This window comes from Paramisgurnus dabryanus, chromosome 2 (assembly GCF_030506205.2).
Source record: "Paramisgurnus dabryanus chromosome 2, PD_genome_1.1, whole genome shotgun sequence".
Taxonomy (NCBI): Eukaryota; Metazoa; Chordata; class Actinopteri; order Cypriniformes; family Cobitidae; genus Paramisgurnus; species Paramisgurnus dabryanus.
In genome coordinates this window covers 1000201-1017336 of record NC_133338.1, presented here as the reverse complement: position 1 = coordinate 1017336, position 17136 = coordinate 1000201, and the positions used below count along the sequence as shown (strand labels likewise).

Here is a 17136-nt window from a genome sequence, read left to right as displayed (position 1 = left end):
ATTATAACTGATAATTTTCTCGTTTGGTGTAAAGGTTTTTTCACAAAGAAAGGCTTTGCTGGCTAAAATGCTGGGTCGAGACATCATTCCAGATGAAATGAAACATTATTGATTCTGATCAGGGTAAATACTTTACTGGTCAGGTATTTCAGGAAGTCTGTAGGCTTTTGGGGATTCAATGGCATAGCTGCCAGAAACTTCAGACCTTGCAGAAGTAAATTTACATTTAGTGTCAGATTCTCTTTTTACATATTGTATGGCTTTGACTGAAGCGGTACAAAAAAGCAAAATCAGGTTCAGGATGCTGTAAATATTGTGCCAGGGCAAACAATTTATAAAAATGTACAACACTCAGGTCTAAAACCAAGATGGGACGATCCTTATGCGGTCCTACTAGGTACCCCTTCAGCAATAAAATAATAAAATTCACCAGTAAAACTCAGCAGTGAAGTTGCTAGGTAAACCTAGATGCAAATTAGCTTATACTCCCCAAATCTTAGACAGGCGAAATGCTGTGGGATGGAGGGTCATGAGAAGATCCCCATTTTTTAGGACGGGGGGACACCTCATGTTGAAGATATGGGGTGGGGGGCAAATGTTTAGCTTCTCCAGAACCAGCCTAGTCGTCTGAGGGTGTCTATAGTTTCTATGGGAGTCAAAACTAGTTATTTACTAGCAATAGTCAAAGCTAGATATTTCCTAGCAATAGTCGAAACAAGATATTTCCTAACAAATTTGTTAATACAAAGTTGTTTTTTGGCCATGGAGCTCTCTTGTTTTCCTTTCTTTTGTTTTTATGTTTTCGCAGAGATATATGTCGGCGGCCTTCAAGAAATTCGCTGAAAAATTAAGCCTTATGTTTACGAGTCTCATGGGCGCCAACCTCCAGCAGACAGCAGCTGGAACTCCGCTGTATTTCGAGATTCTGCAGGAAGGACGGACTGGCGAGACTTAATGGATTCCGGTTCATTCCATGAACAGAGACATTCTGAGTTTCAAGAATCACAACTGACACAGTTGCAAGTGTTGTCTTCATGACATGGCACAGAGTATAAGATGTGATGTGTGTTTCACATCTGTTCAGAATGATTCATGGATTCAGTCTTACTGTATGCACTCAGTATTTGTATTGGATATTAATTAACATATGTACAGGTGTTTTGTTTTAAAATTTAAGCCACTTGGCTGTTATACAAAATTTATCCAGATTAAAACTAGGCAAATGGGTCATTTTTAATTATTATACTGAAGGGTATGAGCCAAACTTACAAAACAATGCTGTTATTTGTTGATTTGATTTCTATTCTGATTCACAATTCAGATCCATTATTCCATCCATGGTTAGAAATCACAGTAATCTTAATTCGGCAGTAACTCTAGCTCATACATACGCTAAGATGCTTAATATTTCCAATTGTTGGATATGTCACTCTTTTCTTCAAAGATCTACATTTGTATGTACGTCCATTACCGCTCTCTGATTTAATTTCCATCAATGAACAAAGTAACATGGGTAACATTTGTAAAATTCTAATTGATTTGATAGTCGACACCTCTATTCCATCTTTGAACACTCTAAGTGGTTAACACAGTTAATGGTTTTGGTATCAAAGTTGCAACCTTACCAGACAATTTGTTTATCTTACTATGCCCTATTGCTGGGAAGAGATGCTGAAAATGGCTGGAATTGTTAAAGTTGGAAATGGCCATAGCATAGGCATTTAGGGGTGGTAAAGAGTATATTTTCATGATTTTTTGGGGGGACTTCTAATTGTACCAAATCACAAGGCGAAGTTGGTGTCAACGTGTATGATTATTGAACTACTGATAATGTCAAATTCGTACAAATTTGTTTTTTAAGGTTGTCGATTATTCATGAGAAAGCAGTCTGCTACTCAACAAGCCGTGTTTGCCACTACAAAAAGTTATCCCATCCAAGTAATTCCTGGTATTTACCTGTGTACAACAGTACTGAATCAAGCCATCTATTTGTTCTAAATGTAAATTTGAAGGGAATTCTTTCTGATAGTGAAGGAAACGGGGTAAACATCACAAACTAGAATGCGTTTCCAGTTTTCCAGATGCCCGAAACTATCCCAAGAGAGGGACAGGTCTCACATCGAGCCCGCCTGGGTTCTGCGGCCTTGCTGTTGAGCAGCCGTGGGGCGTGCTGTGCGCGACTGAGCTGTAAGCTTTGAGCCTAGATGAATTGGGCTTCAGGCCTCTTAACCTGAGCTAAGACCAACCCCTTGAAGTTCAGATGACCAATCCGAAAGGGTGTTGATCGAGCGGGAAGACAAGTCTTTGTTCTCCCAAGACTTAATCTGCATGGTTTGTTTAATGCAGAGATGTTTAGATGAAAACTCGGATTAATCTTAAATGAGTTTGATATCAGTTAGAATAACATGATGCACATCATGTCAGGAACAAGAGAGAGACTCAATTGCAGGTAAAACACAAATTTATTATAAAGTTGGAAAACAATGAAAAAGTCTCTTAAAGCACGGCCCAGGATTGGATGGATAGGCAGAAACAACCAGGCAGATGACCGGTGGAGAACCCAGATCCTCAGAGCTGACTACAAGGCCAACTGGAAGCCCAGTGTACGACAATGCCAGCAGAGATGAAGTAGATAGCTGATAGGCTCTGGGAGACAAAGTCAGTGCTGACTACAAGGCCAACTGGAACCCCAGTGTACGGCAGCGTCAGCAGAGAACCATATATCCGACCCGGGTGGCGAGCGTTGAGGTGAAGAGGCAGAGAGGCTGGGCTGAAGAGTAGAGGTAGAGAAGCCTGGCTTGACTGAAGAGGCAGGGAGGCTCGACTGGACTGAAGAGGCTGGAGAGAGGATGAGACTGGTGGGAAAACTAAAAGAACAAAAGAAAGAAAAAACAGCAAAAAACAAAAAGGCAAGGAGTCTAGAACGAATGACAAAAACTAAACTTAAACCAAATCAAAGTATCAACAAAAGATAAACCTGAACAAACAATAAGACTGGAAGACTAGACTTAAAGATCAGCAATGCTAGAACAAGAGAACAACACGGTCTGACAGAGACAAAGGGAAACATGAGGAGAATTTAAATGGTGTTTAATCATTGGGAACAGGTGTGGTGATGAGTGAATGAATTAAGGTCAACGAGGGGGCGGGGTAACAAACGAGACACCAAACACATGTCAAACAAAGACCATGTGCTCCACAAACAACAAACACACAGCCATGGTTCATGACTGAGCTGACCTGACCAAATTCCTAACAGTACCCCCTCCCCCAGGAACGTCACCAGACGTCCCAGGAAGAGGACCATGATGCCGGCGGAAGTCCCGGATCAACGACTGGTCCAAGATGTCACGGCCTGGAACCCATGACCTCTCCTCAGGACCGTAACCCTCCCAGTCCACCAGGTACTGAAAGCCCCTACCACGACGTCGCACAGCAAGGATTCTCCGTACAGTATAAGCAGGAGAGTCATCCACCATGAGTGGGGGAGGGGGAGCAGGGGCAGAGACAGGAGTACTGTGGGGAGAAGACAACACAGGTTTAACCCTGGACACATGAAATACAGGGTGAACCCGACCAAGAACAGGGGAAAGCTTGAGCTTGACAGTCACCGGACTGAGCACCTTAGTTATCCGGTATGGCCCAATGAACTTAGGAGCTAGCTTACGAGATGAGCCCCTGAGAGGCAAGTCCTTAGTGGAAAGCCATACTCGTTGGCCACAGATATAGGTGGGTTGCTGGGTCCGATGTCTGTCAGCGGCTGCTTTGTTCCGTCTTGAGGTCTGGGCCAGGACCTTTTCCGCCTTCCTCCAGGTGCGACGACACCTCTGGACAAAGGCAAAGGCAGATGGAACAGCAGCATCGGGTTCCTGTGAAGGAAACAGAGGGGGTTGATAACCTAAAGATGTCTGAAATGGGGACATACCTGTCGATGCCACAGGTAATGAGTTATGGGCATACTCAATCCAAGGTAGTTGTTGACACCAGGAGTTCGGATTATGAGACGACAGGCAGCGGAGGGCTCTTTCGAGATCCTGGTTGGCTCGTTCACACTGCCCATTGGTCTGAGGGTGGAAACCGGACGACAGACTCGCAGAGGCCCCGATCTGTCGACAGAACTCCTTCCAAAACCGTGAGACAAACTGGGGACCCCTATCTGAAACCAGGTCAACAGGAAGACCATGAATACGGAAGACATGTTCAACCATGATTTCAGCAGTCTCTTTAGCAGTGGGGAGTTTGGGAAGTGGGATGAAATGAACTGCTTTGGAGAAGCGGTCCACCACTGTCAGTATAACAGTGTTACCTCTCGACAAGGGAAGCCCTGTGACAAAGTCTAGAGCAATATGTGACCATGGGCGAGAGGGAATGGGAAGGGGCTGGAGCAGACCAACGGGAGGCTGATTAGAACTCTTGTTCTGGGCGCATACAGAACAAGCCAACACAAACTGCCTGACGTCGACCTGCATAGAAGGCCACCAGAATCGTTGACGGATGGCAGTCATCGTTCTGCGAACACCTGGGTGACAGACCAGCTTGGACTCATGACCCCACCGGAGGACATCAGGTCGCAGCACCTCCGGCACAAACAACTGACCCGCTGGACACCCCCCCGGCACTTCAACCTCTCGACCAGCCTCCCTGACCCGCCTCTCAATCTCCCAAGAAAGAGAGCCCACCACCACACCCTCTGGGAGGATGGTCTCAATCGGACTCTCCCCCTCAGGAGGCTCAAACAAACGAGAGAGCGCATCAGGCTTAACATTCTTGGGACCTGGACGATACGAGAGGGAAAAGTTAAACCGGCCAAAGAAGAGTGCCCAGCGGGCCTGCCGCGAACTAACCCTCCTGGCTGAACGGATGTATTCCAAATTCTTATGATCCGTCCAGACCAGGAAGGGTTGTACTGCTCCCTCCAACCAGTGGCGCCACTCACCCAATGCCAACCTGACCGCCAACAACTCCCGATTCCCTATGTCATAGTTGCGTTCGGCTGGGCTGAGCCGGTGGGAGAAAAAGGCACACGGATGCACCTTCCCATCTTTGGGTGAACGCTGAGATAAGACCGCGCCTACCCCGACATTGGAAGCATCCACCTCAACAATGAACTGGAGGTCAGGATCTGGAACAGAAAGCACAGGAGTAGTGACAAAACGGGACTTAAGCTTATCAAAGGCCTCCTGAGCTCTATCATTCCACTTAAACTGAACCTTAGAGGAGGTGAGTGCTGTAAGGGGTGCAGCTACCTGACCAAAGTTCCTGATAAATCGCCGGTAGAAGTTGGCGAAGCCCAGGAATCGCTGCAGAGCCTTTCTAGAGTCGGGGACTGGCCACTCGGCAACGGCCCTTACCTTAGCAGGATCGGGTCTAATCTCTCCCACCGCAATGATATGGCCCAGGAACGAAACTGACTCTTTGTGGAATTCACACTTCTCCGCCTTGACAAAGAGCTGGTTCTCCAGCAGCCGTTGAAGGACTCTGCGGACATGTTGAGTGTGTACCTGCTTAGATGGGGAAAAAATCAAAATATCATCCAGGTACACAAAGACAAACTGATTGATCATGTCTCTCAACACATCGTTCACCAGAGCCTGGAAGACAGCGGGGGCATTAGTAAGCCCGAAGGGAAGGACCAGGTATTCAAAATGTCCGGTAGGGGTGTTGAAAGCTGTCTTCCACTCATCTCCCTCCCGGATCCGAACCAGATGATAAGCATTGCGGAGGTTTAATTTGGTGAAGACCTGTGCTCCCTGCAAGAGTTCAAAGGCAGAAGACATAAGAGGTAGGGGGTACCTGTTCTTAACTGTAATGTCGTTCAAACCTCGATAATCAATGCAAGGCCGCAGGGAGCCATCCTTCTTCTTCACGAAGAAGAAACCTGCACCCGCCGGAGATGAGGAGGGACGGATGAGACCAGCTTTGAGAGATTCTTGAATGTATTTCTCCATAGCCTCTCTTTCAGGACCAGACAGGGAAAATAAACGACCCTTAGGCGGAGAAGTGCCTGGGAGGAGATTGATGGCACAGTCATACGGCCGATGAGGAGGAAGAGATGTGGCTCGAGACTTGGAGAAAACCAGACGAAGATCCAAATACTCCCCCGGCACCCCAGAGACGTCGTCAGCTTCCACCTGAAACACAGAAGAACAAGACACAGAAGAAGAGGCAGCACCCAGACATGAACCATGGCAAGACGGACTCCAAGCCAAAATAGAATTGCCTGACCAATCAACGTGAGGATTGTGCTGCTTCAGCCAGGGATGCCCCAAAATAATGGGGGCATGAGGTGATTTCATCACTAGCAACTCAATTTCCTCACGATGATTGCCCGACACAACTAGACCTACCCGGGGAGTGCAGTGAGTGATAACAGAAATTAGACGACCCTCCAGGGACCAGGCATGAACAGGTGATGAGAGGGCGAGTAAGGGTATACCCCACTGCTTAGTTATGGCATAATCAATAAAGTTTCCTTCTGCCCCGGAATCTAGCAGAGCCAGAACTTGATGGTTGGACTCCTTAAAGAAGAGAGAAACATCCAAATGAGTCCGAGAACAGGGAAAAGAAGGAAGACGGCCCACCAGTACTCCCTGAATTACGGGTGGACCCGGGCTTTTACTGGACATCTAATGGCAATGTGGCCAGCCTTCCCACAGTACAGGCATAACCCCCGAGTCAAACGGTCTTGTCTTTGCTGGGGAGTTAGACGAAGTCGCCCCACCTGCATGGGCTCAGGAGCTGTCGGCGAGGAAGTAGCAGGTGAAACCGCAGGTACCAGAGAGGTATCCTCAACCTCCATCTGAAACGAATGGAGCCGACGACGGTGTTCACGCCGACAGAGACGAGTCTCAACACGCAGTGCAAGGGCCATAATAGAATCCAGACTGCTGGGTAACTCCAGTCCCATGATCTCATCCTGGATGGAATCAGCCAGCCCCTCCAGGTAACGAGAACGAAGAGCGGCCTCATTCCATTCACAAGAGGCTGCCAAAGTTTTGAAAGTAATGGAATACTCGGTCACAGAACGAGGCCCCTGAGACAGGCGTGTCAAACGAGATGCTGCTTCCTCTCCTCTGGCAGAGCGATCAAACAGTTTTATCATTTCAGAGCGAAAACCCTCAAAAGAGTTACAAAAGGAGGCTTCAGAGTCCCAAACTGAAGTTCCCCACTCACGAGCTCGGCCAGACAATAGTGTTAGTACATAAGCTACCTTCGATCTCTCTGTGGGGTAGCGACGAGGTTGCAAAGCAAATACTAAGGAGCACTGAGATAAAAATGCCCGACAGGAATTAGGATCCCCATCATAAACGGGCGGGTTGTTGGCATGGGGTTCAGTCTCGTGACGAGAAACAGCAGATGATTCCGTGGATGCAGGACTGGCAGCAGCGCCCCGTTGGATCTCCTCGATCCGAATGTTGAGCTCCGCCACCCGGGAAGAGAGTTGGACTACCTCTCGTAGAGCAGCATCGAGCTGGGTGGCCTGTTGTCCTAAGAGTGCACCTTGCTGGGCGAGAGCTTGGCGAATCTGATCTTGACCTGCTGAGTCCATGTTGGTCAGACCGTACTGTCAGGAACAAGAGAGAGACTCAATTGCAGGTAAAACACAAATTTATTATAAAGTTGGAAAACAATGAAAAAGTCTCTTAAAGCTCAGCCCAGGATTGGATGGATAGGCAGAAACAACCAAGCAGATGACCGGTGGAGAACCCAGATCCTCAGAGCTGACTACCAGGCCAACTGGAAGCCCAGTGTACGACAATGCCAGCAGAGATGGAGTAGATAGCTGATAGGCTCTGGGAGACAAAGTCAGTGCTGACTACAAGGCCAACTGGAACCCCAGTGTACGGCAGCGTCAGCAGAGAACCATATATCCGACCCGGGTGGCGAGCGTTGAGGTGAAGAGGCAGAGAGGCTGGGCTGAAGAGTAGAGGTAGAGAAGCCTGGCTTGACTGAAGAGGCAGGGAGGCTCGACTGGACTGAAGAGGCTGGAGAGAGGATGAGACTGGTGGGCAAACTAAAAGAACAAAAGAAAGAAAAAACAGCAAAAAACAAAAAGGCAAGGAGTCTAGAACGAATGACAAAAACTAAACTTAAACCAAATCAAAGTATCAACAAAAGATAAACCTGAACAAACAATAAGACTGGAAGACTAGACTTAAAGATCAGCAATGCTAGAACAAGAGAACAACACGGTCTGACAGAGACAAAGGGAAACATGAGGAGAATTTAAATGGTGTTTAATCATTGGGAACAGGTGTGGTGATGAGTGAATGAATTAAGGTCAACGAGGGGGCGGGGTAACAAACGAGACACCAAACACATGTCAAACAAAGACCATGTGCTCCACAAACAACAAACACACAGCCATGGTTCATGACTGAGCTGACCTGACCAAATTCCTAACACATCATTGATCAGGAAAGGAAAATGAGATTATTTAGAGTGTAGACAAGATATTACTTAAACACACATCAAATAATAATTTTATAAATGAGAATTATGAGACATGCTAAGATAAACAAAGCATCCCTATAGTGTTACAAGAAAGTGGTACATTACAGATACACTGTAAAAAATACTTTGCTGCCTTAAAATTTTTTTGTTAAGTCAACTCAGATTTATAAGTCATGTCAACAGAGATGAGTTGTCACAACTTATAAAATATAGTTGAGAAAAGTCAACTTAATTTTATAAGTTATAACAACTCACCTGTTGTTATAACAACCCATCTCTAGTCAAGATAAATAATAGTAAGTTGAAATGACTTGTAAAGGCAGCAAAATATTTTTTACAGTGTACAAACATGCAATACAAGGATATATAATATATACAATTTAAACCAATTCATTTTGGTCTTAGCTGTGATCTTAGACACAGACACATTTTTGTGTCATGGCTGCTTCGTCTCTGGCCAGGGTTTGAAGTTTGCTTTGAGGTGTTCATTTGCCTTGATTGGCGCAATAAAGACAGAGTCGATAGGTCTGGAAATGTGTGTTATCAGGAGATTAAGATCATCTGATGAAAGCATCCGAGCAGACCTGGTGACAAAACTCAATCTAGGGTCACAGCTTGAAACCGTTAACGACCCAGACTGAAGAGACCTCCAGTTGACGTCCAGCCAGATGTTACATTAATCATTCATATGAATCATTTGATTACTGTTGCATTGTTGTATGTAATACTTATGTCTCTGAAGCAACCTACAGGAAAATGTGTGGTCATAAAGTTGTATTTGGAATGAAAATTACACCAGCGGATGTTAGATCCTGCAAAAATAACACTAACAACGGTAACATACATGATACACAAGCAATAATGACCTATTTTGGAACCAAAAGGGCAAATTTTGCCGAAAGGTGATAATTTTGCATCCCTGTGATCAACCCCCATAAAAACTTTCACCAGAAAAGTAAATACTAGGCAGTTTCCCAGACTGGGAATATACTAGTCCTAGACTAAAATAAATGTAAGAGCTGTTTAAACTGAAAACAACTTGCACTGACATATCTTAAAATACATGTTTGTAGTTATATTTCCTAATTAAACAAAGGTCTAGTCCTGCCCTGTCCGGGAAACCACCCCTACATAACTTGAAATGCTGTAACAAGTTAGTCAATGAGTTGTTAAATTTTAGGTACAGAGAAATCATTTAAAAGTTTATTGTGTGTTCTGTAAAAATAAACTCAAAGAAAATTGTTTCTCGTTATCCTCGTGTGTCCCTGGTTGATACAGAATACACAAGACTGGTGGATGATGTTATGGGACATTTTTGGATGGGGTTATTATAAGGGGAAACAGGAACCAAACACCAACAGACATATAATGAATACAATAACGAACAGTTTAATTAACTAGCAGAATAACAGGATGATCAAGCAAAATCTGCTGCAGGTGATCTTGTGTCTTCTTACAGTAAATCAAGCATTGGCATTAAATATATAAAGATACAATATACCAAATGAAAGAACAGACCCTCTGCTTTCAAAGTTTCATCCTACCTTTAGTGGTTCTTTGGTAATCAGCTTTTGAATATGGGTAGGTTTCTGCTAAAACACCATATTTTGAGCAAAAAACAGAGATAATTCCATTTTTGTGACAGACTTTTCATAGAGATCTTTAAAACAAGCAAGGACATGCAGGCGCTTGCCATAGGGCAATTCTTCCAGGTTTAAATAGTTGCGAAAGGGCGCCACCTGGTGGATAATAGCGATATTGCGGAAAGACGGAAAATCTCGTCATTGGCGGGGAAGCGTTTTCTCTTAATTGATGAGATATCTCGTCAATGGCGGGGAAAGAGTTAATAAATGCTAAAAAACCTAAATTTCAAGTTATCCATTAACTAATGTTAACCAATACAAGCTAATTGTAAAGGACTAATTGTAAATTTACATTTGATAGTTAAGTAGTTCTAAAAGCAAGTACTTCTGTACTTTAACTCGGGTGAAAATCTTTTAATTGTATTTGAGTAATATTTGAGCTGTAGTATGTGTACTTTTACTGAAGTAATGGCATTATGTACTTTGTCCGACTCTGGCATTTAGTAAATATTTGACTCGGATGACATAAGCAGATGCCACAATCTTTATTTGAGGACTTGTGACTGCTTAAACAGAAACTGAATAAAACACGCAAGTGTACATCAAAGAGGGAAATCTCATTCAGATAAAATGTGCAAATCTCCTAAATCATCAAAAAGGACAGACCAACAAAGGAAAATTGAAATGAAACTACTGAAATGCATACACGTCTACCACATAAACATGTTTTTCCTGTTTCCTGAGAGTGAAACAAAAAAAAAAACAGACTGGACTGACAGGATTTTGAGTGCCTGATGCAGGCAAGACAAGGAGTGGACCCAAATGCAGGTAGGTTTATTAAAAGGGTAATCCATAAACATAGTCCATAAACAGGCAAAAGGTCATACACAGGTAATCCATAAATATAAAATAAAACAACAAGGCAGAAAACACAAGGAAAACTAGGGTGTAACACTAACGACGACTGACAACCTGGAAATGAACAAACAGGGTATATATGCAAAACAAGAACCAATCACAGAACAGAAACAATGAGTTACTATAACAACATACAAGCGGTATGAGTCAATGAGTGTCCAAACAAGGGGGCGGAGCACATACTCAACACAGGAACACAAGTTTAACACAGGTCACACAGTGACACAACACGTTACAGTGCTAGAGCTGTGTTTCTGTGTTATTAGTTAGGTGTCTGTTAAAGAGATTCTTCATGTCAATTATATTCTTCAAATGATCTGTAGATTTTTATGATTATTTATTCAGTCGAGCTGAATTATCAGAAATCTTGAGGAAATCTTGAGAGATGGCATCAGAGATGGCAAAGTCTGCAGGTGAGTGTGAATTCTTGTGCTACTGAACCTTAACCTTAAAATATCATGAATCATAATGAACTATGACATAAATGAATTATTTTGTATTTAAACTAATGCTCAGTTAAGGCATGTACTAATCATAATAAACAAATAAAACATCATCATTAAGTACAACATGATATGTTTTAGTTGTTAGTTAATGTATTCAATTCAATTCAATTCAATTTTATTTATATAGCGCTTTTCACAAAAGTCAATTGTTTCAAAGCAGCTTTACATAAATAGAAGCAGTGAAAAGCACAGAAAACGACAGATAGCACAACAAAATACATGATAGCATGAGCAGTTTAATTTGCTGCGGCTATGACTCAATATTATAATTGCACGTATTACTAAAGCAACGTATAGAAGAGGAAGCTAGGTAAAGCCCAAAAAGGCTGCCTCCCCGGGGTGAAAAACTCCCTAGGAGAAAAAAAACCCCGGGCTTTTATCCGAGGAAAAATAAGTCCTAGGAGGGAAAAACCCTTGGGAGAACGGAAATGGAGATTTAGCGGAGATTAAGCGGTTCTGCCGGTGATCGTTGGTCAGGTATCAGCTGGGCATAACGTTGAAGGACAGCCAGTAGATCAGAGGTGTGCCGACTTTCACATCTACCGGGACTGGGTCTGTTTGTCTCGTCCTCGGGTCGAGGACGAGACAGGGAGAGAAAAACAAAATCGTATTAGCGTAGCGGCCGTTCATATGTATTGAAGTGTCACACAGTGATGTGGTTTAACTCAGCTTAGTTCCAGACAGACTAAATATTGCGGCATAATTATGTTATCCACAGTTGAGGATTTAGCAAATTGGGGGCCCAATGCGAGGGTATATATGGTAAATAAGGGTCACCTTCCGATCTTTAAGAGAAAATGAAACCTGACGACCCGTTTGACTAAGGCCTAAAGCCCCACTGTCGTTGTTAATGCAGGTTCAGTGGCAAACGGGTCTATATTGTATACCATTTACAGGACCAGGAGAAAACGCCAAAAACATCGCAACCCGACCATACGTGTTAACCCATTTGACTAAGGCCGGAAGCCCCACTGTCGTCGTTAATGCAGGTTCAGTGGCAAACGGGTCTGTATGGCATACTATTCATAAGACTTACGATAGCGCCAAAATCGCAACCCGACCATACGTGCCAACCCGTTTGACTAAGGCTGGAGGCCCCACTGTCGTCGTTAATGCAGGTTCAGTGGCAAACGGGTCTGTATGGCATACTATTCACAAGACACACGAAAGCGCGAAAAACGCAACCCGACCATACATACCAACCCATTTGACTAAGGCTGGAGGCCCCACTGTCGTCGTTAATGCAGGTTCAGTGGCAAACGGGTCTGTATGGCATACTATTCACAAGACACACGAAAGCGCGAAAAACGCAACCCGACCATACATACCAACCCATTTGACTAAGGCTGGAGGCCCCACTGTCGTCGTTAATGCAGGTTCAGTGGCAAACGGGTCTGTATGGCATACTATTCACAAGACACACGAAAGCACCAAAATCGCAACCCGACCATACTTGCCAAACCGTTTGACTAAGGCCGGAAGCCCCACTGTCGTCGTTAATGCAGGTTCAGTGGCAAACGGGTCTGTATGGCATACTATTCACAAGACACACGAAAGCGCGAAAAACGCAACCCGACCATACATACCAACCCATTTGACTAAGGCTGGAGGCCCCACTGTCGTCGTTAATGCAGGTTCAGTGGCAAACGGGTCTGTATGGCATACTATTCACAAGACACACGAAAGCGCGAAAAACGCAACCCGACCATACATACCAACCCATTTGACTAAGGCTGGAGGCCCCACTGTCGTCGTTAATGCAGGTTCAGTGGCAAACGGGTCTGTATGGCATACTATTCACAAGACACACGAAAGCACCAAAATCGCAACCCGACCATACTTGCCAAACCGTTTGACTAAGGCCGGAAGCCCCACTGTCGTCGTTAATGCAGGTTCAGTGGCAAACGGTGGCAAACTATTTAATGCAATTCATTTTAAGTGTTCATGCAGAAAAGGTTTTTATTTATTTATTTGGTTGGTCTGTGTTATGACCGTGAGTGCTTTGTTCCGTGAAAATAACTATTGCGAGTTAAGAACCTTTACTAGACAAATTATGCGAATGCTTTGTTGAAGAGAAAAGTTTTAAGTCTAGCTTTAAAATGATCGACTGTGTCTGATTCTCGGACATCGGTTGGTAAATCATTCCAGAGCTTAGGGGCTAAGTAGGAAAAGGATCTTCCACTTTTAGACACTTTTGATAATGAATGAATTTGTTGAGGAGTCATGTTGTAGTTAATAATGACCCTTAGTACAAGCCTTAACTCAGCATTACATGGTTGTATGAATCTATACATACAACTAAGAATTTGGTTAGTAGTTCATTGTGATTCATGGACCCTTATTGTAAAGTGTTACTGCTAAGTGTTTTTGTATACATTACCCTCCTCCACAATCTCATTGTTTTATGTAAAGAAATAGTTTATCCAAAAATGAAGATTCAGTTGTGCTTTAATCCCTTTCATCTCATTATACAGTAAACTCATTTCTTCATGAAACTAAAAGTGTTCAGACAAATGTTTTTTGATTGTTTATGACATCGTGTCAGAATCCTGCCGGATCCTGTTGGTATTTTAATCTAGTTTAGCATGGCAGGGTTCTGACAGTACATATGTTCTATGTGGGAAATGTGTGGTTGTAGTATTGGTTTATTCCGACCACGCATTTCCCGGGTCTCGTCACTTTTTCCCCGATCCCTTACTCGTGATTATTTTCAGGTGTATGTAATTTACTTTCTCCCTATTTAAGAGTCCTTGTGTTTGTTGTCCAGTGCACGTTCGTCTTGTCCCATGCTTGTTTCATGCCTTGTTTATGCCTTGTTTCTAGTGATGGAAATTTTCGTTCATTTAGGTGACTCGTTCATTTTCAGTTCGTTCACCAAAATGATTCGTTCAGACTCGTTCACTGATTCGTTCAGTGACCATTTCTTAATTTTACAAAAATAGGTGGCGCAGATGTGTGTCTTTATGTGTTATAAGTAAGACAATGAATGACTTTTTGCAATAACTCATTAGTTTTTAATAAAGCTCAAATTGTGAAATACTAAGCATAATTTTATCAAGTTACCGAATATATTAAGACACACGTACATTCATAGTACATCTAATCTGGATTTGTTGTAAATAAAGACTCCCGTGCATGCCTCCTCTGGTTCAGTCAGTCATCAGATCCTCGTTCACGAATCATATAATTTCGGTCATGTCGTTCAAGACTTCGTTCAGACGCAGATGACTGATTTAAGTTCGGTGAAAGGGTGGATTAAACTATATAGACATATAAAACTATATTAAACAGAAATACCAATTTTTTCAACAGTAATTACCTTGCTTATCATTTGTATTAAGGTAAATAGTCCGCCTAAACATGGTTACTATAACTTTATTAAAATAAAACCACATGATTCTTTCACAAGATTGTTTACGTTGCACTCGCTATCTATACGATCTCTCTCATTCATTAGGTTGTAACCTGTACCAGTCATTCAGTTTGTTTAAGAACGCGATCTCTCTATCTCTCTCTCGTTCGTTCAGACTCAAAACAGCGGCTCGGTCAGTGAAGGGCGTATTCATTCAGTACGTTGAGCCAATCATATGCTTGGCCACAGCTTATACTCGATTGCCATTGGCTCGTAGTTTTGTCACTCTTTGAAGGCGGAAAGAAAGCCGCGCATCATTTGTCCGTGCTCCTCAAGAAGGGAGGGAAATTTCAGGGAACGAGAAATATGAGTCAATGGATTGCGTGAACGAGAACGATTCGTTCACATAAAAGATTCGTTCAAAAAGAACGATTCGTTCACAAACGTAACATCACTACTTGTTTCATGCCCTGTCAGTTCCTGTGAGTTTTGTATTAATCCTAGTCTAGATCTGTTTGTGTTTGAAAAGTCTAATGTTAGTATTGTTAGTTTAGTGTCAGTTTCGTGTAGTGCTGTTGCCCTTGTCTTGTTTTGCCCCCTCGTGGGTTTTTGTTTTCCTGTTAATCCCTGTACGTATAATAAATCCCTTTGTTTTTTATGTCCGCATCTGGGTTCGTGTTTTGTGTTACCCCAATTCTTGACACATCGGGCTGTTTTTTCAAAATGATGTCTGAATGAACAACTGTCTCGTGGATTTATAGTCTCATTCAACAGGTTTTATTCTCAGTCAGTTGATTCGATTTTTGCCAAACTAATTCTTTAAGCATGGCACTGAAAAAGTGAACAATACCTTTTAACTTAAAAATATCTTCTGGTTAAAGAAGCATTGATCTGAATTGCTGTGATTTATAAAATCATCTTTTCTTTTGTTCATATTTATTCAAAGGTACCAAGGATTCTAATGAACTGGCACATCTTTTGAAAACATATGTAGAGAAATTAGAGAAGCTGTGTCATCTTTGCAACATCATCCCAATATGGTATCTTTATATTTATGTTATTCATTTTGCTCTGCATATAAATATTCATGTATAATCATGACATGACGCGATCCATGAACATGAAGGAGATTTTCTGCAGATTTATGACAACTTGACCATAACCAATACATCATAACTTGTCATGAAAACTTGACATTACAAAGATAACATAACTGACCACTTTTTACCAATGATATAAATTAAATTAGTCATTAAAATATCATTAAGTGTTAATACTTTGTCATATAGTTATAAATTAGTGTCATGAATTTTCTTCAGCTCATAATGTTTTTTTTTTGTTAATTACATTAAAAGAAATTAAATTAATTAAATGTTTTGTTATAAAACTATTTGACAGAGTTTTGAAACTTAATGGTATTTAAATGACTAATGGTAGTTTCTTAAGTTTGATGATTATTCTGCTATGTCATGTTAGGTTGTTATGATGTATTGACCCCTTTCAAGGTTTGTAAACATTGAATGATTATAGGGTGCGCGCGCAGCACGGGGCAAACTGTTCATACCATTTAGGCTTTCTAGTTTAATCTGACAGGGCTGAAAAATGATGACTTACCTGAAATGAAGTGAGCACTACAAACACAAGCCTCTTTGATATTTGCATTGTCCCAGTCTGCACGTTGCATTGCTTGCCGCCACAGATTTTGTATTTTTTGTTTTTGAAATTCTGCAGGAATCGCGAAATACTTAACGGCAGACCTGGTGCGATTTTCAAAGCCCACGACGCAAGTAGGCATTTTTGACGATACCGAATAATACGCAACTCAATCTGCTGTAATGATTTTTCTGACCCCGACATGCGCAGTGGGAACCGCCTGTGACGTGAACTGTAAAGAGGTCTATTGGTTTATGTCAAGTTGTCATGAAGACATCTCAAACAATGTCATCTTTTCATTAAAAACTTGACAAATGACACTTAATGAGAGTTGTCATAAAATGTACTTCATGTTCATGGCACATGTCATTTCATGATTATGAAGGTGTCATGTCAGTCTTATATAAGTAAAGTGGCATTACGCCATCTACCATTTCAGTAGAGGTATTGTTCCTAATCTATACCCCCTCTTGTATTTTTATCTTAAACACTGAAAGCATAATATTAGGACTTGACAAGTTTTTAAACGAATAAACATTAATTATTTATTTTGAAATGAGGTTACACTTAAATCAATCATTTGGTTATTCAAATTCATCAATCAAAAATATTAACATTCACATCAATAAAGATCAGCATATAAAATAAAAATACTAAAACAAATGTACCT

General features: G+C 42.3%; 1 protein-coding gene across 1 annotated transcript in view; it reads left to right on the top strand.

The window, feature by feature from the left end:
* LOC135783419 (uncharacterized) overlaps positions 1 to 17136 on the top strand; it is a 75276-nt gene that overhangs the window by 35686 nt on the left and 22454 nt on the right. Inside the window, exon 2 of the mRNA XM_065294125.2 lies at positions 15760 to 15853. Within this exon, the coding sequence (XP_065150197.1) occupies positions 15760 to 15853 (94 nt within the window). The remainder of the gene's footprint in view (positions 1 to 15759; positions 15854 to 17136) is intronic.